The following is a 25065-nucleotide window of genomic DNA, read 5'->3' as shown; positions in this document are numbered from 1 at the left end:
AAAACCTGCCGTAACCCAACTCTCAGAGTATTTGGTCAACTCATGTAATGAGCCTCTAATGAGGTAATAAATCATGCATAGCGATTCTCACTTTACATCAAGCTCTGGGGTATAGGGTCAAAGAATAACATTCATAAATGACAAATTATCCACGTATTTCGGCACTTAACAATACTGGGTGTGTTGGTAATAAACACCCTTAACATTGCGCACCTTGTTAGTAAGTCGAAGGAAAGTTATCCGTTTTGTAAGGATGCAATAACTCACCTTTATAATATCAGTGCTTCCAGTGCAGTAAATAGCACTCGGAGGTTTCCAGAAATCCAGGGCTTGTAATGCTAAAATCATAGTGAATAAATATAATTTAAAAATATATACAAAAAAAACCCGACATTGACTGCCAGAACAGAATATATGTTAATTCTGCAAACTGCACTTCTTCTGTGTATATTATTTTTAATAACCCTTTAAGCCATATTTAAAAGAAAGCTATGTTATTATCTCCGAGTTGGTCAGCGAAATTTTACTAGTGGTCGCTTAGCAACTAACGCTGCAAAGCTAACGTTAAGTGCTAACAGCTAGCTCTGGCAAGTCATATGACATGTTACCGTTGTTTTTCTTAGGTTTCTCCAAGGAGTTTCTCTCTCTCAGTCCCTCCGAGGCCGTGTGTTATTTTCGTAAGGTACATGTAAACATACGACTAGGCTGGGTTTACGTTTACGCTCAGTGTTACCTCCGCTCTCCCGCTACATCATGCTGAAACAAGTTTTTGGACTACAACTCACTACGTAAATTACCAGCTTGCCGTAAAACGCGGATTAGTGTCGCAACCTGTCAATGGTCGCAACGCCCATTTAAATAGATCAAGCCAAGCCAGCCTGGTAAGCTCTTCCGTTTCGACGTGCTGAAGAGACGCGACAAGAGAGACCATGGTAAAATGCATACTTTTATCTTTATTTGACGTGTTGTTTATTGCTTTATTGATTAAGTTACTTTTTGTGTTTGTGCACATACAAAGTTACACCAATATATGCACACGTGGTTCACGGGTTAAACAGAATTTAAAGTAAGTTGACACTGAAATCTACTCTGCTAAATGTATTCTCACACTTTTTATTTGAACTTGATGGTTTCGTTTAAGTTAAGTCTAAATCCTCTAAGTGACCTATGTTGTCTTATGTAATGACAGTCAGTGGCATGGCATGGGATCTATTTTTAATCTGTCCCCCATTTTAGCACTTGGACTAGAATAGAAGAGACTCTTGTAAAGGATTGAAACAATACGAAGTTGTTAAAAACGTGGTTACATATTTTGTGTTTTAGGCTGAGCCAATAAGAGTTCTGGTGACCGGCGCTGCAGGACAAATAGCATATTCCTTGCTGTTCAGTATTGCCAAGGGAGATGTCTTTGGCAAAGAACAGGTAAAGTCCAATCAATGAAACACTGGGTACTACATTAACATACTCAACATGGACAATGACTAACATGCTCAACAGTATTCAAGTTAAGAGTGCATTATTCAAGTTTCAGGGTGTGTCCTTAATGTCAAATAATGAACTGTGTCTAATATAATTACTGGATATGTTTGGCACCCATAGCATAGCAGTTTACCAGGCAAAGATTTCACAATGCAGCACTGCACATGTTATTATATTATTATGAGCGTTACAATCTTGACAAGGAAGTAAAAGTGCTACAGTTGGCCATTATTCATACACTCCCCACAGTTGGATATGGTATGCTACTTTTGGGGCTTGTCTGATTGCATGAAGTAATGTGTCATTGGTGATTGACATAGTACTATTTTGCTTTCCTCTAAATTCTCATCCAATAATCTCTGGTACCTTTTGCAGCCAATTATCTTGGTACTTTTGGACATCACACCCATGATGCCAGTTCTTGACGGAGTTGTAATGGAGTTGCAGGACTGTGCCCTCCCACTTCTGAGAAGTATTGAGCCAAATTAAATATCATTTTTGTGTTGTGTGTGTTTGTTTGTTGAATTAGACACCAAGTTACAGCTAATGAAATTATTTAAAAGAATATTATTATTTATTTTATTTTTTTGCAAGATTGCATGTCTGTTTATGTGGATGAGAAATGATTGAAACAATTTTTCATTTGACATTTTACTCACTGTGAGTAACCATTATGTTCCGTTTCTTTTGTGACAAGGAATGTATTCTGTAGATTGGGGTTGCTTTGTTTGAACATAAGGGTGAGAGGCCCCAGTATTAACCCATTGTTCTGTAAAGCAGTGGTTCTCAAATAGTGGGTTTGTACTATAGGTTGGGACCCAAAAGTGGGTGGCAAAACCATTTTCAGTGTGTCTCAGAACCAAAAATGCAGTGTTTATAGATTCTCTTGAGTTGAGGTTTCAAAGGAACAGTATATGTTCTTACCCGAGCTTAGACGAGTTGATGCATACCTGGTCATTGTGCGTGCGCTCAGTGACACAAAAAGACCAAAGATGTTGTTAGCATTTAGCCTCTCCTCCTCTCCTCTATGGTCCCAAACAGGGGTGAAGTTAGAAGCGACCAAGCTCTTCCATGTTTTCCCTCTTTAATTACGGTTACGTGAGTAGTTACATGATCCAAGTATTGTATTTTAAGTATTTTATTACATAGAATTAAACATGTCGATTTTCCAAGTGGATTAAAGAGGTACTATATCGTAAGGTGTAACACCTTATGAGCACTTTGACGTCTGTGTAGTAAAATGAAGATATTACTACTGAACATATCTCCATATGGAAAAAAAAACTGTGTTCTTTTCCTTTAATGGTCAGAAGTTGGATCAATGCATGAATCATAAGAATTCTATATAAAAACAGAGTTGAATTGCAAAATGCTTGTTGATGATAACCATTACTGTAAAGAAAACTATTCATGTGTCAAATTGAGCCAACTCATTCGGCTCTAGTAATATAAAAGCCAAATGAGTGTTGATATGAGTGTCGCATTGGGCTCAAACTAAGCCCAATGCGACACTCATATCAACACAGCTCCTTGCCTTTTTTGTATACTTGCATGACTTGCTTTTATTATTCAACAGTACATTAAGTTAAATATATAATTCTTGCCCTAAAATAACTAGTTTGTGTTTTTTCCTTCAAAGAAATCATCGCTACTGATAAGGAGGAAGTGGCCTTCACGGACTTGGATGTGGCCATTTTAGTCGGCTCCATGCCAAGAAGAGAGGGCATGGAAAGGAAAGACTTACTCAAGGCTAATGTGGCCATTTTTAAGAGCCAAGGAGCAGCACTTGACAAATATGCTAAAAAGACTGTAAAGGTATAGAAGAATTTTGAATTGATTTCAGTATTTATTGCAAAAATAATCCAATTAAGTACTTATTCCGAAAGCTTTGTTTTAAAAGTGTGTTTTATCCCATTTGTTAGGTGCTGGTTGTGGGAAATCCTGCCAACACAAACTGTCTTATTGCAGCCAAGTCCGCTCCTTCTATCCCCAAACAGAACTTTTCTTGTCTCACTCGTTTGGACCACAACAGGGCTCGCTCTCAGGTGCACTTAGTTTACGATTATGTAGATTATTTTAAAAGTAAAAGTGTATAGCTTTATTTATTTTCTGATGATGCAGGTGGCAATACGATGTGGGGTTCCTGCCACCCAGGTGAAGAATGTGATCATCTGGGGCAACCATTCTTCTACCCAGTATCCTGATGTGCACCACTGTGTTGTCAACATGTCTGGGTGTGAGCAGCCATGTTTTGAAGCAGTAAAGGATGATGCTTGGCTCAAAGGAGATTTTATTTCTGTAAGTTAATTGAACTAATGGTCGGTAGCAACAAGTAATATTAATGTCAAAGGTTAATTGTGGAACTTTTCATGCAAAAATAAAACTTGACATTTGTCCGTAATTCACAGTTTTTTGACCCAATGGTGGTATGGGTGGTTTGCGTGGAGCCTTTTCTTTCAATCACAGTGGCCTCTACAATGCTCCAGGATCAATTGTTTTGTAGGTTTTCTAGTGAGAAAACCTTCCATAAACACTACAAACATTTGATCTTGATGCGTTATAGAGGCCACTCTGATGGAAAGTAAAGGCGGCATGTTAACCACCCATACAGAACTAAAAGGTCAAATATATGTACTACTAATGATGATAATACTTCTTTTGTTTTTTTGTTTTCAAATAAAAAGTTCCACAATGCACCTTTGATCTGTAAATTTACACATGTAAATTTGGCTTATTTAATGGTTGTTTTTTTACAAGCAACATGTTTAAAAATTACAGATAATTCACTTGATAATTAAAATTGATGTAATATTGCTGACAATTATTTTTTTGCTGCAGACTGTGCAGCAGAGAGGTGCTGCTGTCATCAAGGCCAGAAAGCTGTCTAGTGCCATGTCTGCAGCCAAGGCTATTTGTGACCACATGAGAGACCTTTGGTCAGGGACTCCACAGGTAACTAGTAATAATTTCATAAAACAACATATGTCCTTACATCCACATTTGAAATAAGAATATGTTTTAATTTCAGGATGAGTTCACGTCGATGGGTATTTATTCCACTGGGAATAATTATGGTGTTCCTGAAGATCTTATCTACTCATTCCCTGTCCAGATTAAGGTAATGTGTGTTATGTATTATTATTTCCTTTGGAGTAGGTGTAGGTAGTTGCTGCTTTTTTGTTTTGCCACTATTAGCATAAGTCTATATTTAAAAACTGTTTTCTTGCCGTTGTTGAAAATAGGATAAGACCTGGACTATTGTTGATGGCTTGGCCATCAATGCCTTTTCTCAGGCCAAGATGGATGCAACAGCAAAAGAGCTGAAGGACGAAAGAGACACAGCTGTAGAGTTTCTTGGTGTGTGACTAGGCTCTGCGAGTCCAGCTGACCTGGACAGTTCCAAAACACCAGATGCACGCCTGTGACGTACACTCGAATACCTGCATTGCTTTTTATATGTGCAGCCTACTGTGGTGGTAATATATCAGATAAATTTGGCAATGGGTGTGAATATTTAAGTTTGTTTTGAATCGGTTAAATGTTAGATGTAAGCTTCAAGGTCATATGTTTTATTTTTTCCTCTATGCTGACTGTTACAATAAACTCACTTCTACAAAAGTTTAAATAAAAAATAATAAATATGTACTTTGTTTTGATTATTATTCCACTGTACTGACATGGTCAATCCAGCACTTTTTCATGTAGCCACATGGAGATCAAATATCCACGGTCTATTGTGTGTAGCCAATAGACCAGGGATGATTTTGAGAATATTTTTTACACAAATCAGGAGTCAAACACTTAATAAAGTGCCCTAAAAATGCCGAAAACACTGTCAATCACTTTCACATCTCCAAGAGGACAACCCAATGCCCATAAAAGAACACATGTGATGAACAACAGCTTGGATTGGGAGAAAACGGTGCTTTACTTTCAGCCCCAGGATTTCTGATAAGGAAGAACATCGGCCTGCAACGAAGCTATTTTGCCCTGCCATAGACTATAGAATAAGATAAGATAAGTCTTTATTGATCTCGATCATTAGAAGACCGAAAGGTTTTCTGGTTTTCCACCACAAGGGGGCAGTATTGGCTGACTCTTTAATTGTGTCTATGCTCAAAAGATTTTGCATTTGAATATTTGAAAGATTCTGCTTTCCCTTGTAAAATTCAGAATACATTGTTGCAACAACCAAAAAAGTGCAAATATACAAATGGCTTTACGAGAGTGTTTCAATTTCTATATCCGTTTTAATCGGTTTGTTCCATGGTTTCATCTTTTATCCGCAATCCAGGAAGTGTCAGAAGCCAACTTGAACGTAGCCACATTTTATTGGTTACGTAAAATTGCGTCACAAACATCTTCTGTATGATTGGTCAATATCCTCCAGCTGGATTCCTGGCAGCTGTACTCCATCGAAGTACTCTAGTAGTTTTTTTTTTTCTTTCCTTTTTATTCTTAGTAAAAGAAAAACGATTTTGTCCATTCATTTTTATCTTTAGATTCTTGGTACAAAATTATCTTAATTATGTTTTCTCATTTTTTCCCCAAGTGAAGAGGGTCGAGCTCCTCTGTATCATCTTCGGGTTTGCTTTTGTCATTACGCCCGCTGGACACGAGTCGACGCTACTCCACTTATCTTTCGTCTTCGTTTAACCATAAAACTGTAAGTCTTTGGTTTTAAGGTGCACGGTTTGACATCTGAATTGTGTTGCACAACTATTGATTGGATCATGCGCGCTGTGTTAGCATGCATAGCCTCGCAGCTACATTTACTCAAAAAGCAAATTTTGGGATAAGCATGTGTGGAGGCCACGAAGAGGTTGCGCGTCGGACATAAAAATGCTGGCAATGTTTACGAGGGTACAGGCTGTCCGTACCTCGTCCATCGATCATTTCCGCATCTCTGGCAGCAGGCTCTCTTTGATCTTCACATTTGTAATCTGGGTTATGTTAATAAATATCAGCATGCATACCAAAGACTGGTGTAAAAGTGCTTGGACACCGATTGCGTGGCAATGAGGTTTTTTTATTTTTTTTAGCACGAACCTAAATGGTCAAAGGTTTGAGTGTCCTGTTTTGTGACGTAGTTTACGGTATTGGTCCTGGCAAATGAGATTGAAGGGTTAGTAGATACACATCACGCATATTCTTGTGATCGGTCTGGAAACTTTCACAACCTCCGAGGTGTGGGCTGACAGGGAAACCAGGATTTGAAGGACGTGTGCGATTGGTTTACCATGTCAAGGAAACTGTTAAGAACTGTCTAAGAAGGAAGTATCCATTCTTTGGACTTTTTTTTGGAGGCATTGGTTTGGGATTTATATATATTTTTTATTTACCACATGTTTTGATAAACTTAGTGAAATATGGCACTTTTTCTCCAAGGTAAGTGATGCTGGCATTAGGGAAGCAGTTCTTTTTGTATTGATTTATATCCTATAAATCCTCTATGTTTAAGATTTTTTTTTTTTTAAAGGGTAAATCAAAACTGAACTTACTTTAAAGTTTTGTTGCCCATCCAGACAGCATCCTCAGAGCTGTTGTGTGATTATTGGTTTTTTTTTAAGTCAGTCCAGTTGTTTTGATTTACCCTTTTTTATATCTTAATCAACTACCTGGATAACTGAGAAACTGCATTGTTTTGCCTTTTTATATTTGTGTTTCAGACACTTTCACTTTATATTTTCAGTATTATTTCACCATCTTGTGACGTTACAAATATTAGAAAACGGTCTTGCCATCATTTTTTGTAGAGTCAATAATGTATATATATGTGAAATACACTACAGTATGCTTGCCCATGACAGTATTTGAATAATTTTGTCATTATTGCAAATTGTCCTGGTTCTTCTGGGGAGTTGTAAACCGAACAATAATGGCATAATAGATGGTGTATGATTAAATGGCTGGCAATTTAATAACTCTAAGTCCACACAGGTTTTGTAGAGCATTGTATCTGTAATGTTGCACGGTATATGATTGGAGATGATGCGTCCTCTGGGCTATTGGGCTATCTTGACTTGACCCTCACGTTGCGCCATCTTTAGATATACCCAAGTCAGCAACCGTAGATACTAAGATACCGTATGCTTCTTACCTGTGTCATAAACTGTTCCGGACATGCTCCTAAGCTGCATTTCAAACCTGGCTTCTCCTTCCAGGTCTAATTAAGGGGGCACCTGATAAAAACATGGCACAGTTCCAAGAAATGATGCGGCAGCAGCTGGAGAGCTCCATGCACAGCGAGCTCGGAAAACTGCTGGACACCTCTACAGGGCCAGAGAAAGAAGTATGTTTTTTTCTTCTTCTTTGGGACGGTTCATGTTTGCCTTTGTGAGCATCTGGTAGTAGTTAAGAGGGTGGTCCCGCAAGATGACTGGGAAAACACAGAAGTGACACATACTGGAGTAGTGTGCCAATTGGGTTCCGCCTACTCCCTCAGTCGCTAATGCTAATGTACGTCATAGTAGTGTCATACAGGAGAGTTTTATGAAAATATACGGTAATTAAAACTGGGGGGGCAACGGGGAAAACAGAAATGATGTTTTGTTGGTTTGTGAACAGAAAAAAAAGATACTCAAGTCCCCCTGGGATCTAGTGTCAAGACAAACTTCGAGAACCTACAAACAAAACACCATCTTATGTACACATGCAGTCTTCTCCATTGCATTAATCAAAGTCTACTCCCTGTATACATTAGTTTACAGAAGGTGTGTTCTGACAAATTACTCAGGTGTGAATTGTCGCTGTGCAAACATAGACTGATTGGATATATGCCCTTTATAAAATGAGTAAAACACATGTTTGTAAATAGTGTTGTCTGGTTACACAAATGTAATGTTTATCTCTGATGTACCCATTCTCTTTCCAGGCAGCTAAAAAGGACTTTCAAGGTTTTGAGAAACTTTTCCATAGATTTCTACAAGTCAAGGGACCATCAGTGGAGTGGCCCAAAATACAAAGACCTCCAGAAGATTCGGTATGGTAATTCTCACAGACATATGTTCTCATATACCCTGTTTTTCATGCTTAATTTACAAGTTAAATGGCGAGCAAATCAACCTGTGCGCGCAGTTGCAAGGAGCACGTCAATCTATATTATTGTATTGTACATGTTATTAGTGGTAGGTGGCTTTAGTGGTAAACTGGAGCACCTGGAGAGAACATGCAAACTCCACACAGAAAGGCCCCGTCCAGCCCAGTGATCGAACACAGGACCTTCTTGCTGTGAAGCACGAGCCCGATCGGCTGGGTTTTTTTTGTTTTTGTTTGTTTTTTTAATCTTTACTTGAATTGGAACAGTGCACATTAATCAAGGTTGATGTCAAGACAGATAGAATAGGACATACAACAGGCAACAGGTAACACAATTGGTGCTAGCCAATCATGTGGCAGTACTGCTGTGGAAAACCACCTTTTACAATTGCTGACAACAAGCATGTTTATCTTATAGTATAACTAGATGATGCTGGGAAAAAATTAGAGCAATAACAAAAATATTTACTGAATTTGCGATATTTGCAGTTTGTTATTTTGATATTTGGCTGTGATTGGATAGAGCCTGCCTCGATTTAGCCAATCAGCAGTCAGTGCTCCATCCTCTTCACAAGTGATTTAAACTGTGTGAATCCAGGTTGATATGTGCTAATGTTTTTCCCTTTAATGTCAACATGGGCTTTGCCAGGTTCCACTACTACATGCCCATCAAGCATTTTTAATCTTTTGAAGGAACACTGATGAGAATTTAAGCATTTAATTCATACTGGTAGAAGGCGCGCATTTGAACTAATTAGTAAACCAATAGGATGAAGAAGACATGCAGGTACTTAACTTTTGTCACTGCTTCTCTCCTGACATGAGAAGAACTTCACCTGAGGGCAGAAATCTCCAGTAACTCTCCAGCCCTTTCAAGCAGCCAAAGGCTTTTTAAAGTTCATGATGATGAGTCACATTTTTTTCTTTTAAATAATGGTAATAAACAAGTTGAGCACAATCTGTAAACATTTAGATAAATATAAAGCGGGAACTCAAATCATTTATTATTGAAAAAAAAAAAAATGATAGTCATCTTTTATTGCAAAATGGATTGCCAATGTGTTGGCTGTGAGATATGCACTCCAGCAAGTCTTGTGAACGTGCTTTACACCATATCACAATTAATAATTTGCCAGGAGAGATGGTCTAAAGCAGTTGGCAAAATCAGGCCCAGGGGCCATATCTGATATCAGGCAGATATCCTCTGGCCCCCAAGATGATTTTGAGCAGTGTAATTACTTCACATTGTGATCTAAACACTTGTTAAGTGACAATGCTTTTTAGAATGTCCTAAGACAACCCCCAGACCCGCCCTTTAGGGTTGATTTAATGTACTACTGATTTGTACATTTGATCTGCATGCAGAGAATTGACCCTGCACTGTTTGACGAGGAAAAAATCAGCTCGTCACTCTGCAAACTTGCCTAACCTTGGTAATAAAGCAATTCAGGAGTAAATAAGCCACACATTTGAGCGTGACGATAAAGGTAACTGATACAGACATGGCCTGATTTGAACTCTGATTTTGCTTGAGTGCACAGTTGTTGTGTTAAACTTATGAACTTTTAAATCTTTTCTTGCCCTAGTTATGAGTTTAGCCTCTGGCCAAAAAAATACAGGTACAAGACAAGATTGTATAAGATTATAATGCCTTTTAATACTTGTTTCATATGACTGTCCTCAACTTAATTTATCGTCAGTCATTTCCCGGAGAAATCTGTTTCCTTTTACATTTTCAACGACGCCCTGTATCTTTACTTCTTCTTTCTCTTAAAGATTTATTAAATATATATATATCCTTTCTATTTCTATCTTTTCGGTTCATTTAGAAATTTTGAATGGTTTAGTTACAGTATTAAGCTGACAAGTTTTGTTTTAAAAGGCATTGTCGTATTTTGTTTTCTTTGATGTGTAGCAATAGTTGCATAAATGAGGAAACGGTGGGCTCTGTGTTGGCTCTGTGTAATCTCGTGGTGCTGTTCTCGTTTAAAAATGTATGCACGATCCAAAAATAGATCTCCCTTTTGACCATTAATGCTTTTTATGTACTTGCTTGTACCTTGAACATGGATGACATTTTCAGGGAGGGAATGAATGGCTTGGGTTAAACGCGTCACACATCTTTGTATTTTGTTTGTAATTTGAGATCCCTTTGCACTGTTAACAAGTTTTACATTTCCGTTGTTATTGTTGTTGTAGTAGACCTGCTTATCTGTGTAAACCTATATTTTGTGGGCCATGTGGCACAAAAGAGTCTTTCAGTGGCTTCTCTCCAACATCAAGCACCACAATGACAAAAAAAAACACGGCATAACCTGAGCTTTCTATTTGAAAACAACTTGAAACAGCTTGTATGATTTCCTGTTATAGGTCAGATGCACTGTAAATTCAGGCTAATCTGATCATTGGTGTTATCAGCAGTGTCTCATGGACTGAAGTAAAGCAGTAAAAGTAAGGCTAATAAGAATAGCTTGGAGAAAAACAAGGAAGGAACCACCTCATGACATCAACTGGTGGAACAGAGCATTTTGCTGTCTTGAGAAACTGAAAATGTACGATTGCTCAAAAGTGGATGATGTACTTTAAAACCGAACCTTGCATAAAATGTTCACATAGACATGATCAAAAATGAAAAGTATGGCATAATAGGATTTTTTGTTTTGGTAGCTATTTTGATACAAATCTTAGTCTGTGGAAGACTCTGAACATTTGAGATCCCCCTGGACCTCAGGGATGTGTTGGTGACCTCTATTGCAAATGTGCTATTGATTATGTTTCAGATGCCTCATGTACTAATGCGTTGTTGGTTTATCTGGGGCTGCAAGTTAGTGATTACTTATTTGAGAATATTGGGAAGCTCAACATTATGGGAAGCTCAACATTATATGAACCTCTATCTGAGAATTTCCTTGAGCAGTGTTTTTTTTACACCAAGGACTTGGACATACAAATATTTAACTGTACCTATGTGTGAGCTCCACTTGCTTGCTTGGTTGTATGTGGTTTGTGTGGCTGTTTTGTATATTTTATGTTTTCTGCTCTAAGGAATTGCCCCATGTGGGATAAATAAAGTTTACTGAACTGAACTGAACTAACAAAATATGTGACCAACACCAAGGTTTAAAATAGACCTACACTGGACAAAATTATGTGTAAATCATGTCCAAACTGAAAAAGATAGCTTCAGTGTTAATTTCATGTGTGCTTTAGTAACGCATTTATCTCTAACCCTCTAAGCCTTGAAAAGAACCGTGGTATGTGTACCCTAATTTGAGATCCACTGCCCTATAGCTTTAGGGCTGTAGATATCCTTTCTGTCTCTTGAGCATCATTTAGTAATGGGCTGGGCTGTTGTCATTGTAACTCCATCCTCCACTCAGGGGGCAGAGGAGGTGACCGAATCCTTTTGGAAAGTCCTTGTTTGCATTGGTCTTCTCTGACTGCCGTGTGACCAACTGAGCACCACTCAGTTTTCACAGCAGGAAGCGATACAAGATAAAGCTGAGCCTTTTCATTTCCTCATACATACAAACACACACGCCTCCTGAAAAGTGCCTAATCAAAAAACTCTGTAAGAGAAGTCACATGTTTAGACAGCTTGGCATCCCAGAATGACTCATTGTGGTGTTATTGACTGGAACGCTTGTTTGATTTTATTTTTCTGTAAAGGTTTTGAACAACAGAATGGTATAAATTGCTATCACGATACAAAAAAAGCTGCTTCTCTACCTCACACAAGTTGCTGTGTTGATTACAGTTCTACTTCACTTGTTGATCATGCTAATAATAATAATTTTCTTCAAACTCTTCTATCTGCTTTCCTACAGATTCAGCCATATGATAAGATTGCCGCTCGAGGACTCCCTAATAATGTGGCCAACAGTCTGAACAAACTGGTGGTGGTGAAGCTGAATGGAGGCCTGGGCACCAGTATGGGATGCAAAGGACCCAAGAGCCTGATCAGCGTCCGCAACGAAAACACATTCTTGGACCTCACTGTGCAGCAGATAGAGGTACAGTTAATCTCAAAGTTAATCAGTTTGTAGATCATGTGCTCGTGGTTAATGTTGATTAATGTCCAGAGCTTGGGACTAGCACAAAGGGTGTACTGGTAGTTGGATTTCATTATTTAGATCATTAGCTTAACAATCATCACTCTTCTTTTTTGTCTGTCTGTCTTCACTGGTGAGCTCTCACACAATGGGAAAATTGGCCTAATTGGAAACCATTACGTATTATGTCTGATCTTGAAAATAAGAGCCACCCATGCTTTTTGTTCATGCTGAGGGGCTTCAGTGCTATGAAGAGCCATACATTTTTTAACAGGGGCTGAGGTCGTTTGGTGAGAGTGGTAGTCAAAGAGGATCTGTTACTGTGGGCCCCAGGTCTATCCTGTTATACACAGTGGAGCCAGTGTGCCGCTTGAGACGGCTGGTATAGGGTGTGAGTCAGGCGTGAGGTCTTCGATAGCCTAATGTAATGTAATGATGGTCTTGATTCTGTTCTTTAGACTTTATTTTACATATTATTAATCTAAGACAACTCTCACTTACTTATCTGTCCTTTTTTGTACATTAGCCTCATTAGTTTTCGAAAATAGTAACTCATGAAATCTTTATGCCATAAAATGTACGAGACATTAAAAGAAAGCAATATTCTTTTGTTTCCAAATATATTAAACGATTACAAAGCTCATAGCTACAATCCCATGTGTGTTCCATGTGTGTTCGTTGACAGAGTCAGCCTAAAGTGGCTGTAGCTTTAACCTCAGCACATGGGGACCAAAGGTCAGTTCTGCGATCCCAGCTCCCGCCAGTGCTTCCCTCACCTATCTGGCTGCTCCTTCTGTGTCTGTGTATAAAAGTTAGTGCGGAAAAATAGTGACCATTTACTGTCCTGCATTGTGTAGGAGTTTCATGTGGCATGCTAGAGGGTCTATCCTTCGGCCACTTTTTTGTGTGTTTGTCTTCATTCCCCAGGAGCTATCCTTCACTAGCCTGGCCACCTGTGTCAAGATAGCAAAATTCTGCTACTCAACATTTTGGAGGCATAGTCTGTGGATATCTGCCTTTTTAATGTTTATAAAATGTCAATTCTCAATGAATCTCAGTTTTAGTGAAGACAGTTCGCCAAGATCAGAGATAAAACACATTTCTCTAGTTTAGGTTTCTGTTCACATTATTCCATAGAGTTGATTTTGAAATGTCCTAATGGACCCACCCTATGTCTGATGTTGGAGTCATACTCTCTTTGAATGGTCAGCAGATTAAGCTTTTATTTCTCAGTGAAAGGGGAAACTTGTATTTTCTGTTGTTGGACCAACATTATGTGCTGCCCCTGCACAGGAAGCCCGATGACTTTTTGGTTTGAAAAATCTCATCATAAAGCACATGTTTGACACTAAACACTAAGTATTTTGTTATTGTTTTATTGCCTTAGTACATGTAGCTTTCGTTTTCTTTAACGAAGTCATTCTCTTTATTGTAGGACATTTTGATTTGGAAAAAGCCTTGAGGGAAGTAGCATTTCTTTGCCTTAATAAATTGAGTTCATAATGGATCATTCACCTTGAAGAGAGGTTGCACAGTCATGGAGCACTAATCAACTGAGTGAATTATTGTGCGTTTCATGACAGCCCCACAGGACGCTTCTCTCCTCCCAGCGGCAGCGGCACACTGCACCCTGTGTCCAAGCCACTGCTCTCCATTTTCCACTTAGGTCTGCTCACGTTACCTTTGGACTCAATCACTCCTTTAGAGGAAGAAAATGGATGCCAAACCTGCATCCATTTTCACCCTTTACCTGTAGAGCTGAGTCATAAAGGCACAGAGGTCCTCAGTGGAGAAGTGTGAACAAAACAGCTTTTTCATTCAGTGCGGCTACGTGACAAAGGGAAAGTCGAATCTCTCACCTATTCGGACTAGAACTGGAACAACTGAACAACACCTTGTTAAATAACAATGGGCCAGATCTTGTGCTGGAGCATGGAGGGGCGCAGGCTCTTGGCGAATTATTTTCCGAGAAAAACAACTTTAAAGCCTGGTCCCAATTTTTTTGGAACTATCTAGAGCTAGATATTCCTCCTGTGATAACGCAGGGTTAGTTACAATTAAGGCTGGTTTTCGTAAGAAAATGTTTCGAAATCTCGTATTAATGAGAGCCAGACCGGAGCAGCGCAAACTACACGTCATGCAAGGGCCGAGTCTACAGTGAAGATTTTTAGGGACATGCTTCGTCAGAGCTGGGGAGGGGGAGTCTGTAAACCTGCCATGATTTCCCCCTCGAGCGTAGTCATTGTGGCAAACGGGGAGGAGTGAGCAGGAGACATCAATTCTTTTTAACGGTCGATGGTCGAAGCAAGCAATACTAATGGATGATTTATTGGTAGTAAATATCTACCGCGCTGCCAGAAAACTGTCCTTTCTCCTTTGCACTCCCAGATTGTTATAGTTGATATTAGTGTGTACATGTTATTTATTGTATTCACACCAGTGGTTAGAGAGAAACTAAATTTCCATTGTTATTATGTGGAGAAATTGAGGGGGGATTTCAAATTCAACATGTCTAAATATTTAATAGCTATTCCTTTTTTTAAAAAGAATTTAATTTCAGTGTTAAATATCAAGCAGCATATAGTAAACTCATACATTTGTGGGGAAAACCCTGCATCAAATTATAAAACATGTGTATCAATTTTATGAACTTTCAGGCTATTCTTTTTTGTGAAAGTGACCCTGAAAAGTGACCCTGCAAGTTGTGAAATGTGCCAATAAACTTGTCCCTGTAGTGTAAAGAAGGTCATTCTCATTCTCGCGTTCCAAGCAATGTCTTTGAATATATCAGAGGTAACATTAAAAACAAGTCAACATCTCACAACATCATTTGATGAAACTGAATAAGATGTAAATGGGCCAGTTTACAATTTAAAATGTACATTTTATTGAAATTTTAATTACTAAATTTCATCACTGTAATGTGCCCAGACATTTTTTTGTTTTGTTTTCGGCACAGAGCCATATTACATTATTTTTAATTTTCTTGAGAAGAAGAATAGAGGAAAATGGCATGGTTTCTTTGATTAACATCCAGTAAATCGCTTAAATTGGAAATTAGTCTAGTAAAAACTATGGTACTGGATATTATGCCATCTGGCCTTGATTTGTTTGGACTGCCTTTCTAAGATTGCATGGGGACATTCTGTATGGTGTTTGTATGTGCTTCCTATTTTTGGGTTGATTTTATTCTGAGTCCTCCTGTTAATCCCTATTAACTCAAAGCATGCACAATAGGCTAAACTCTCAAACTAGGCCTTGACCTAACCCAGCTCATCTGGACATGGGTCTGAGGATAATGGGGTGCTTGGGGGCTCCCAAACTTACCATACTCGACGATCTCGACCCCTACTTTGGTAACCTGTGGGTTAGAGATTAGAGTATTTTAATACAGAAATCTTTATGGATTATGATGTTTGTGAATAATATTGCTATTTGTTCAAAAATAGGAAATTGAAAGAAAACGCTTTGGTATCCACTGAAGAGGTTAGTTACAGTAAGGCATGTGTTACAAAGATTTAAATGTAGTGAAGAGGGGCAAAAGGAGAAGAAGAACTTAAAGTTATAATTATTATACAAGAGATGTAATAAAGACAGTGTTTAATAATATAGCTTGTTACTAAAAAATGTATTATACAAGTTAAAAAAAAGAAAACGCTTTGTCATTATAGATTGTTAGTGGACAGTACGAGATGGATGCTATGAGATGTACAGGGGATAATTGATTTCATCTACCATCATTGAAATTTCCCAATGATAAAGTGTGAAATGATACAGAAATAAATCAAGGAATTGATACCAGAGCCAATGCCAAATACATCTTCTGTCCAGCAATTCAGTGTTTAGTCTGACATATGGACCAGACAAAAAGAAAATAACTGTGAAAAAACATGGGAATTAATTGTTCTGAACCACTTTCTATGAATTCATTACGGAAATTATATTGTTCATTACCGTAATATATATTTCATAACCTTAAAGCCGTCTTTTAGATTATTTTTTATTACAATTTTGAAAGATTGTATATTGTTTTTTTAATGTTTTCTGTGACAATTGAATTTTCTTTATGTAAATATATAATTTTCTTTTAAATGTTTTGCGGATACACATTAAAAATGAAAATGGTAGTAATTGTATGGGACCAAAGTTAAAAATTAAATACATGATTTAATTGTTCTTGGATAAAAGGATAAAAAAAATATATATATATATATCGCTGCTCCTTCACGTCGAAAGGAGTCAGCTGAGGTGGCTCGGGCATCTGTTTCGGATGCCTCCTGGTCGCCTCCCGCGGGAGGTGTTCCAGGCATGTCCTAGTGGGACAAGGCCTCGTGGAAGACCCAGGACACGGTGGTGGGACTATGTCTCCGAGCTGGCCTGGTGTCACCTCGGGGTCCCCCCAGAACAGCTGGAGGAGGTGTGTGTGGATCGGGAAGTCTGGGCATCTCTGCTGAGACTGCTGCCCCCGCGACCCGGCCCCGGATAAAGCGGAAGAAAATGGATGGATGGATGGATGGATGGCTTCCGATTTCATTGCTTGGAATAAAAAAAATCAGGCATAGGGCCTTTACGCAACATTAAATATATAAAATAAATGTATTGAAATTTCATAATTTTGGGAGTTTAGTAATGTTGAGTCATTCTTTGTCGCAGTTTTTAGAAATACCAAGCCCTCATTTTTAAGATGCTGTGTCTTGTGTTTCAGCATTTAAACAAGACGTACAAAACGGACGTGCCACTGGTTCTCATGAACTCCTTCAACACTGACGAAGACACAAAGAAAATTCTGCAGAAGTACACCCACACCCAGGTCAAGATACATACTTTCAACCAGAGCAGGTAAATTAACTCCTTCACTGTCATGTAGACCATCCACGCGTTATAATACAGAATGATGTGTGCCAAACATTATGCACATGGTATGCGGTTTCTGGCTGTAAATGCGCCAAATTTTTTAAGTTTTAGAAGCTCATTTCCATCCGCAGTCACATGGGGTAAAAACACACAGCATACAGGAGTAATACAATACACGTAAGAAATAACTTACAGAAGCAAACACCACTTGACATTACAAACAAGACAAGACAAACAAGCATAGAAAACATATATATCCCTAAAGTGCCCATTAGGACATTCCTAAAAAAAGAAAGTTTCAGAAATGTACTGACCAACCTTCTATTGTGTTCTAGAAGCTGTGTTTGATTACAGTCTTGTGCAATGCACATTTCTTTTGTTATCTAACATTTATGTATTCGGACGTATTTTTGAAATGACACAGTACGGTCGAGTTCTTGGTGACAGTCTCTGTGGTTCACACACTTTAAAAATTTAATTAGTTATAGTTACTCACTACTTGTTCCAAAAAGTAACTGAGTTAGTAACTGAATTACTCTATAATAAAAGTAACTCGTTACCAGGGAAAGTAACTAATTGCGTTACTGTTAAAAAAAAAGGGATTTTTGTTGTTGTGGTTTTCACAAGTCACTTGAAATGAGTAGAACAGACAGGTGTTCAAAGATGTTCATAGTAATGGAATGAACTGAATGGGGGTAGAGTGGGGGAGGCCCCTGTGTCTGAATGGTATTGACCAGTATTTGCGCCGCTGTTTTATTTTTTATTTGTTTTTTTTATTGTTTTTTGTGCTCATGTCAGGAAGAAATATTTATTAAATATTTATTACCCCCATGCCACACGTCTCAAAACCCAGACACAAACTGAAATTAAACATCACAGCTATGGCGACAACACTATATAGACAGATTGAAAGATAATAATAATAAATACATTGGTAGCCTCCGTTCCATTGTGAAGTTTTAGGATTGACCGTAGCGCCACCAAATTCTGTCCTGAGACCATTTCACAAATCAGCAGTAAATGGTCACATTTACATAGCTCCTTTCTACCTGCTTTAGGCACTCAAAGCGTTTTACATCAAGGAATCAGTCACCCATTCACACTCTCATTCATACACCACTGGAGGCAAGATGGGTGAAGTGTCTTGCCCAAGGACACAATGACATTGTGCACCTGCAGCATTCGAACCGCTGTACTCTCTGCGCACCGTCAGCAGTAGCAATGATCCTGTCTTGTCTATGCTAAGCTCATATTTTCACCATTGTGGTAGCTGAACAACACCTGTAACACTTCATGGCTTACACTTGTATTGAACTTGCTCTCAGTTGTCATTATTCATTCACGCAATACTCAATGGTGATAAGCGACCCTGCACCTGGGGTAGGGTAGCTTACGGAAGTGTGGCTGTCAATCTGCGCACACACCAACCGCTCAGTCATGCACTCATTCAATCTGGTACATGCATTTAGTTGTAGGGGAACCTAAAGGGAAGAACATTCAAACTCCACATTGAAAGGCCACGTCCAGGGATCGAACCCGGGAGAAATGTAAACATGAGTAAAATCTGTTATCTACGTTAAATTAACCAGTTTATTTCCAAAGACATGCACAGTTATACACTTATGCAACGTATTCTTAAAGGTATACAGTTAATATACATCTTGTACCTTTCTTGCAGGTACCCTCGCATCAACAAAGAGTCACTCCTTCCAGTCTCCATTAACATGAGCATGAACGGGTCAAACGCAGAGGGCTGGTACCCGCCAGGGCACGGCGACATCTATGCCAGCTTCTACAACTCGGGCCTCTTAGACCAGCTCATTGCTGAAGGGAAGGAATATATATTTGTCTCCAACATTGACAACCTGGGAGCTACTGTAGATTTGCACATTCTCCACCACTTGGTCAGCCAGCCCAATGGAAAACGCTGTGAGTTTGTTATGGAGGTGACGGACAAGACGCGTGCCGACGTCAAGGTATGAAACTATTTTAAAATTTTGTTTATTGAAAATTGTGAGATTGTAGTCTACTTGACGTTGTATTAATAGTTGATGTCTACAGGGTGGTACGCTGATCCAGTATGAAGGAAAACTGCGCTTGCTAGAGATCGCCCAGGTCCCTAAAGCGCACGTGGATGAATTTAAGTCTGTTTCAAAGTTTAAAATCTTCAACACCAACAACTTGTGGATTTCTCTGGCTGCCGTCAAGAGGCTGCAAGAACAAAGCGAAATGAATATGGAGATTATCGTAAACCCTAAGGTCAGTTTAACCTTTTTTAGAATGCTTCATGTGTGGTTGGTTAACATGTCAGTATAGTTTGATTGTAACTTCAAAACCGTAAGAAAATGAAAGCAACATGGCTCAATAATGATGACTCAGTTGTGACAGTTGGAAGTTGTTGCACACACTTGGCACACATTTTAGAGCGTTATTTAGACGCAGGCAGCCATTTGATCTCATACTGTCACACTCCTATAAGAGTTGTGGTTAAACTTGGATTATAATTGTGATTGAATCTTAAGAGAATTCCCGAACAATTAGATGTACAAAACTTAAAATTCAGACCTGTTCAAGAAACCTTATGTGCTCCTAATTGTTTGTAATTGTTTGTAATGTCTAGGTGTGTTGGATGTTTTACAGATTTTAAAGTTCAGTTGAATATAATAGAGGCTGGTAATTTGTTTATTGGCTTATTTGGGCGGGACAGAGCAAGTTAATGAACAAGCCACACCGGATTGTAGCCTTGGACTAATTTCCATCCATTGTCCCCGATGCGCACTCTCAAACACACTCACATTCATCTATTGTACATGTTTTGAGTGGTAGGGGAAACCGGAGTACCCGGAGGAAACCTACACAGACACAGGGAGAACATGCAAACTCCACAAGGAAAGGCCCCGTCCCTGGTGGGAATCGAAACCGGACCTTCTAGCTGTGAAGCACGAGCACTAACTGCTGTGCTACCGTGCCGCCCACGGTGGTTAACATACTTGGACTTGGCTGTACATCTGGAAGAAAAAAAAGGCATTTCCATGGATTTAAATAAGTGTGTTGTTTGCTCAAATTTGATTTAGTGTACTTAGATTGCATGCACATCAGTAAGACAGGGAATGTTACATAAGTTCACCCTTTTATCTTATCTTTATCCTTAACTTTGCTTTTCAATTTATGACCTTTCAAATAGTAGCTGAGGCTGTAAAAGCCAGGGTACACCGGGGCATTTCTGTCAAGCTATCTAGAGGCTATTATAATTAGTATTAGAGGTATATGGGTAATTCTGAAACATTGACTACATTAGCTACATTAAACAAAATGTACAGCTGGATTGATTCAACCAATTCTTTGTGTTTTTCCTGTGTTTTTGGATGTACGGCACTTGCCAAGATTTGCAGAGATAGATTTGTAGTGAAGTGAAATACTCACTTCACTACATATTCACTTCACTTTGATTGTTTCTCTGTGGGCATGTAATTCAATCCATACGAAATAGCCGTATCAACACATACTACAGTCATATTCATGTCTCTCCTCTCTGTTGCCAGACTCTGGACGGGGGTCAGAACGTGATTCAGTTGGAGACCGCAGTGGGAGCAGCCATTAAATGTTTTGATAACGCCCTCGGTATAAACGTCCCGCGCAGCCGCTTCCTCCCTGTGAAGACCAGCTCAGATCTGCTGCTGGTCATGTCCAACCTCTACAGTCTGGAGGCAGGATCCCTGACAATGAGCCCCAAGAGGGAGTTCCCCACAACCCCACACGTCAAACTAGGCAGTTCCTTCACTAAGGTATATTTCAAACCTTTGTCATTATTTGTGTCATTTGAATTGTTGAGTATACTGAATCTGCACCGATGCATGTCCAAGTGGCCATTTCATTGCTCGTCTTCTGGACTGGTTTTCTCCAGGTGCAGGAATACTTGATGCGATTTGAAAGCATCCCGGATATGCTGGAGCTTGACCACCTCACTGTTTCTGGAGATGTCACTTTTGGCAAAAATGTTTCTTTGAAGGTCAGTTTTTATACGCAGAGAAAAAAGTTTTTTTTGTTTGTGTCTGTTTTTGTACTAAACCCAGCTCTCTTCCTTCTTACAGGGCACTGTCATCATTATTGCTAATCACGGAGATCGGATCGATATTCCTGCTGGTTCTATGCTGGAAAACAAAATTGTATCTGGAAACCTGCGCATTCTCGATCACTGAGTACCGTTTGAACCCATCCAACAAATGCACCCGTAACATGTGATCAAGCTAGCTTTATTCCTCATAATTCATGTAAAATCCACATTTGTAATGAAATGGATGCAAATAGGATGTAGCAGTATGCAGTTGCACAATCAGTGCCTCAGACCCTTGAAAATTTCTATTATATTGCCAGGAATAAAGTGAAAAGTAAAAGTAAAAAATATATCATTGGTTGTGCATCTAATTGTCCCTTTTATAGGGTGAAACCCTTTCTTTTCAAGTAAGACCATCTGTCCCTGGAGTTTACAGCACTGCTAAAGCAAACAGCCACCCGATAGACATTTGATTACAACACAGTCCAACACTTTGCATTGACCCTCAGCAAAGTCCCATGGCCACAACAGCAGAAACCATTGTACTGTTTTGTTAACAGTATTCTCCAAAGGATTTATGGCATATATTGTTTATATATTGTGGCACCACACGGAAGTATTTGACTGAATATTTTGCAGCTGTAATGGTTTGTCTAAAAGACAAAGAAGTTTATGAAATGTACAGAACAGTGAATGTACAAAGTTTCAGTCCATTTATTTTGTCATTTGTTATTAGACTGTCAAAGACACAACTTTTAAGTGTGCATTTAAACATAAATATGCGTTAGTACAAAGACAAAATTCCTTTAAATTGGCTCTGCTGTTTAAGATTCATTGAGTGATGAGAAAAAAACTGTTGACATAAACATACCTGTTATGTCTGATTATAGTCTGTGCCCTTTCACCTTGAGTGGTATCTTTATTCAAGATAATGCCATCAAATGTTGTTGTTTGTCCTAAGAGGAGGCCTTCTGTACTGTTCTGTGATGTGCTGTGATGGGTGTGGATGAGAGAGAGGAAACCTGTTGTGCATTCCCTAAGTTTTAGTCAGGTGTTGATGACTTATGTTGTACAATGCATCCATGTCAGTATCACTCCATAATAGTTTAGGGACAAGAAGGCGCAATATTTTCTGCAGTGTTAGTTTTAGACACTTGAACATGTGGATGTAGAGAGCATTGTAAGTATCTGCACATGTGAGACAGATGAGTGGAGCAAATGTTTGAAAGCAATAAGTGTCGATGTGTTTGAGGTTTCAGCCCTGAACCCTCTGAATAAAGTGCAATACAAAGCCTGTTCATGTCCCTTTTACTCTGCGGCAGCCCATGGAAACCAGTGTTATTTTTCTGATTCTGAATCTAAAGTAATCACAAGAGTTTGGATAAAGATTACTTCAAAAGTATTTCTATGAAAAAAGTGCTCTGTCCTACACTCGTAAACTTCAGGTTTAGGGGTTTCTTTCTACGGAGTCATCTGTCAGTTATTACCAGGCAGTGTTGGTATGCTGCAACCAAATGATTTAATAAAACCCAGTAATAGAAAGGCCCGGAGCCGAGGCCGATCCAAGACGGTATTAGGTAAGGTTGTTTGGGAATAAAAATAACAAGCAATTTTTAAGCTGTTCGAAGTTATGTTTTCTCTATCATTATACAGAACAATCTACTTTCCAAATTTGTTCAAAATTTATATTTTTTTCTCTTTATGAAGAAAAAATTAACTCGTCACTGACTCCGCACGTGCGTTAAGTAGATCAACAGCAACCTTCCTAAAAGCATATCAGTCTAGATCAGCGTTATCCAGCAGAGGCCGCACTATCATGCCTCACCTCCGAGCGCGAACACAAATCCTCATATCTCGCTCAAATCTTCGCGGATTTTCAAACGGTTTGGTTTCTTACAAACGTTAATAATAGCCTATACTATAATTCTGAATGCTGGAACATGTTGCAATATAGATTTTCTTTTTTTATTCGTATGCAGTGTCATACCTACTTCTCTGAGGGTTATAACAAACCAAACTGTTTGAAAATCGGTAGAAAATTGAGCAAATTATGGTTATTTAAAGGTACAAGTGTGTGCATGTGTCCCAGATGAGCCAGATGGACGCAGTTTTGACAGCCGACTGCAGACGCACGGTGCATGCCGGTTAGATTTCTGTCTGACTTGCTGTCACGGGCACGTGGGGCACGGAAAGATCGTGAGACCCCAACGAGAGCAGCCGACTTGATCAGCCGCTGCATCTCTCCAGAGGCAACTGCAGGGGCTCCACGGCCCGTGCATGATGGGAAAACACCCACCGTCCGCGGCTCATGCTCAGGTGATTGGATACGAGTCTGCTGTGATCAGAAACGTGCTCCTCGCCCCCTCCTCTCTCCTCTTTAGATCTGAACAAATACACTATGACTGAAACTATTAAAGTTATGCATCGCCCCTAAAATAGAGTTCATGTTTGATGCTCTTACAGAACAACTCATGATTTAAAATGACTTACTTTATCTCACAAACTTGAACAAAACAAATGGAAAAGTTTTCTCTGATGAAGAATGATGTCTCTGGAGTAAAGAAAACAGAGCAGGAGGCAAATTACTTTTATTTAGGATAAACTTTAAATGAACGTGATATCTGAACGAGACGCTGCGTGATCTGAGGCCACTCTAGTCGTTCTCTGGAGCGGTCGGATGGGCTTCAGACTTTTTTCTCCGCCCCCCGTTCCGTCGGCTACTCTTGCCGATCATCCAGGTGAGCCGCAATGGCATCTCGAACGAACCTACTGTTATGAGTGAGCGAGCTCCCTGTGGCAAGATGGCCGCCGTGTGGGACATCGCCCTCCATTGGCCAGCAGCGCGTATGAGACATCGGGCCTGCAGAGAAGTTATATAAATTATATAAGTGCCATCTAGTGGCGAAAAATGCATTACAACAGTAAGTAATGTGAAACAGTGGCTGATCTGTTATTCTTGTTCAAAAATGTGAACCAAATTGTCATGAATGAGTTTGTTTAACTAGCTGATAATGTGATAATGATAATTCACTAAGAGGGGAACTGCAGTGTTATGAGGATCGTCAGAATAGAAACAAATGGGTCATTCCGCCAAATGATTTTTCTTTACATTTTTTAAATTGGGATATGTTTAGGTGTACAAAAATGTATGGGGACCCGGTCCATCTCAGTCTCTCTTTTGAATGTTTTGAATGGATTTCTCTTCATCAGAATAGAAACAGGAATGACGATAACAGGAATGACAAAATTTGACCAATTTGCCAATTGCAGGCTATGTGCTTCTGTGCACAAGCACAAGCTGTACTCACTGAAACAACATTTCTTGTAGATATTGATTAAATAAGTTACAACAGAAACATACTTGGATTTACACATTAAAAATTGGTAACAGGAATGACGTGACATATTTGACCCTTCTCTCTAAATGTCCACAAACAGTTCATAGAGTAAAATATTGAAGAGAGAGAGAGTCACTGATTGGTTCAGATGGTGGAAAAAGTCTCTTCTGAATGTAACAGCTTGTTGATTGTGAGAAATAAGATTGTTTTAATACTTAAAAAGAGTAAAATAATGAGATCTCTTAGTGAA

At 39.0% G+C, this 25065-nt stretch overlaps 3 protein-coding genes and 1 long non-coding RNA gene across 10 annotated transcripts in view; 2 read left to right on the top strand and 2 right to left on the bottom strand.

Moving 5' to 3' along the window:
• Nucleotides 1-776, bottom strand: part of wdpcp (WD repeat containing planar cell polarity effector) — a 50039-nt gene extending 49263 nt beyond the window's left edge. For all 7 annotated transcript variants that reach the window (XM_079560284.1, XM_079560286.1, XM_079560287.1 and 4 more), the window contains exons 1-2: nucleotides 609-776; nucleotides 268-338 (exon numbers count right to left, since the gene is read on the bottom strand). The gene's annotated coding sequence lies outside the window, so the exon portion shown is untranslated. The remainder of the gene's footprint in view (nucleotides 1-267; nucleotides 339-608) is intronic.
• Nucleotides 777-852: 76 nt separating this feature from the next.
• mdh1ab (malate dehydrogenase 1Ab, NAD (soluble)) lies at nucleotides 853-5078 on the top strand. The gene is made up of 9 exons (XM_079560145.1): nucleotides 853-932; nucleotides 1324-1422; nucleotides 1855-1951; nucleotides 3119-3294; nucleotides 3402-3524; nucleotides 3601-3777; nucleotides 4318-4431; nucleotides 4508-4597; nucleotides 4722-5078. The coding sequence occupies exons 1-9, from the start codon at nucleotides 930-932 to the stop codon at nucleotides 4842-4844; spliced, it is 1002 nt and encodes a 333-aa protein (XP_079416271.1). The 5' UTR covers nucleotides 853-929; the 3' UTR covers nucleotides 4845-5078.
• Nucleotides 5079-5955: 877 nt separating this feature from the next.
• On the bottom strand, nucleotides 5956-12450 carry LOC306965758. Its single transcript, XR_013793064.1, has 2 exons — nucleotides 12323-12450; nucleotides 5956-6118 (listed from the first exon to the last, which is right to left on the bottom strand). It is a non-coding gene; the product is annotated as an uncharacterized lncRNA (long non-coding RNA).
• On the top strand, nucleotides 6711-22189 carry ugp2b (UDP-glucose pyrophosphorylase 2b). Its single transcript, XM_079560291.1, has 10 exons — nucleotides 6711-6867; nucleotides 7644-7771; nucleotides 8354-8461; nucleotides 12345-12530; nucleotides 17275-17408; nucleotides 19102-19399; nucleotides 19485-19682; nucleotides 20966-21208; nucleotides 21328-21432; nucleotides 21515-22189. The coding sequence occupies exons 1-10, from the start codon at nucleotides 6849-6851 to the stop codon at nucleotides 21620-21622; spliced, it is 1527 nt and encodes a 508-aa protein (XP_079416417.1). The 5' UTR covers nucleotides 6711-6848; the 3' UTR covers nucleotides 21623-22189.
• Nucleotides 22190-25065: the final 2876 nt, after the last annotated feature.

Source organism: Gobius niger (assembly GCF_951799975.1).
Source record: "Gobius niger genome assembly, chromosome: 7".
NCBI lineage: Eukaryota > Metazoa > Chordata > Actinopteri > Gobiiformes > Gobiidae > Gobius > Gobius niger.
Note: the sequence above shows the minus strand (reverse complement) of the source record. Positions and strands in the feature narration are given on the sequence as shown.

Excerpts from the sequence above, each read along its gene's own strand:
- mdh1ab (XM_079560145.1), top strand. Across the intron at positions 1,952-3,118 it reads TGCCCTCCCACTTCTGAGAA|AAATCATCGCTACTGATAAG; the intron begins GTATTGAGCCAA and ends TTTCCTTCAAAG. Across the intron at positions 3,778-4,317 it reads TCAAAGGAGATTTTATTTCT|ACTGTGCAGCAGAGAGGTGC; the intron begins GTAAGTTAATTG and ends TTTTTGCTGCAG.
- ugp2b (XM_079560291.1), top strand. Across the intron at positions 19,400-19,484 it reads AGACGCGTGCCGACGTCAAG|GGTGGTACGCTGATCCAGTA; the intron begins GTATGAAACTAT and ends TGATGTCTACAG. Across the intron at positions 21,209-21,327 it reads TAGGCAGTTCCTTCACTAAG|GTGCAGGAATACTTGATGCG; the intron begins GTATATTTCAAA and ends GGTTTTCTCCAG.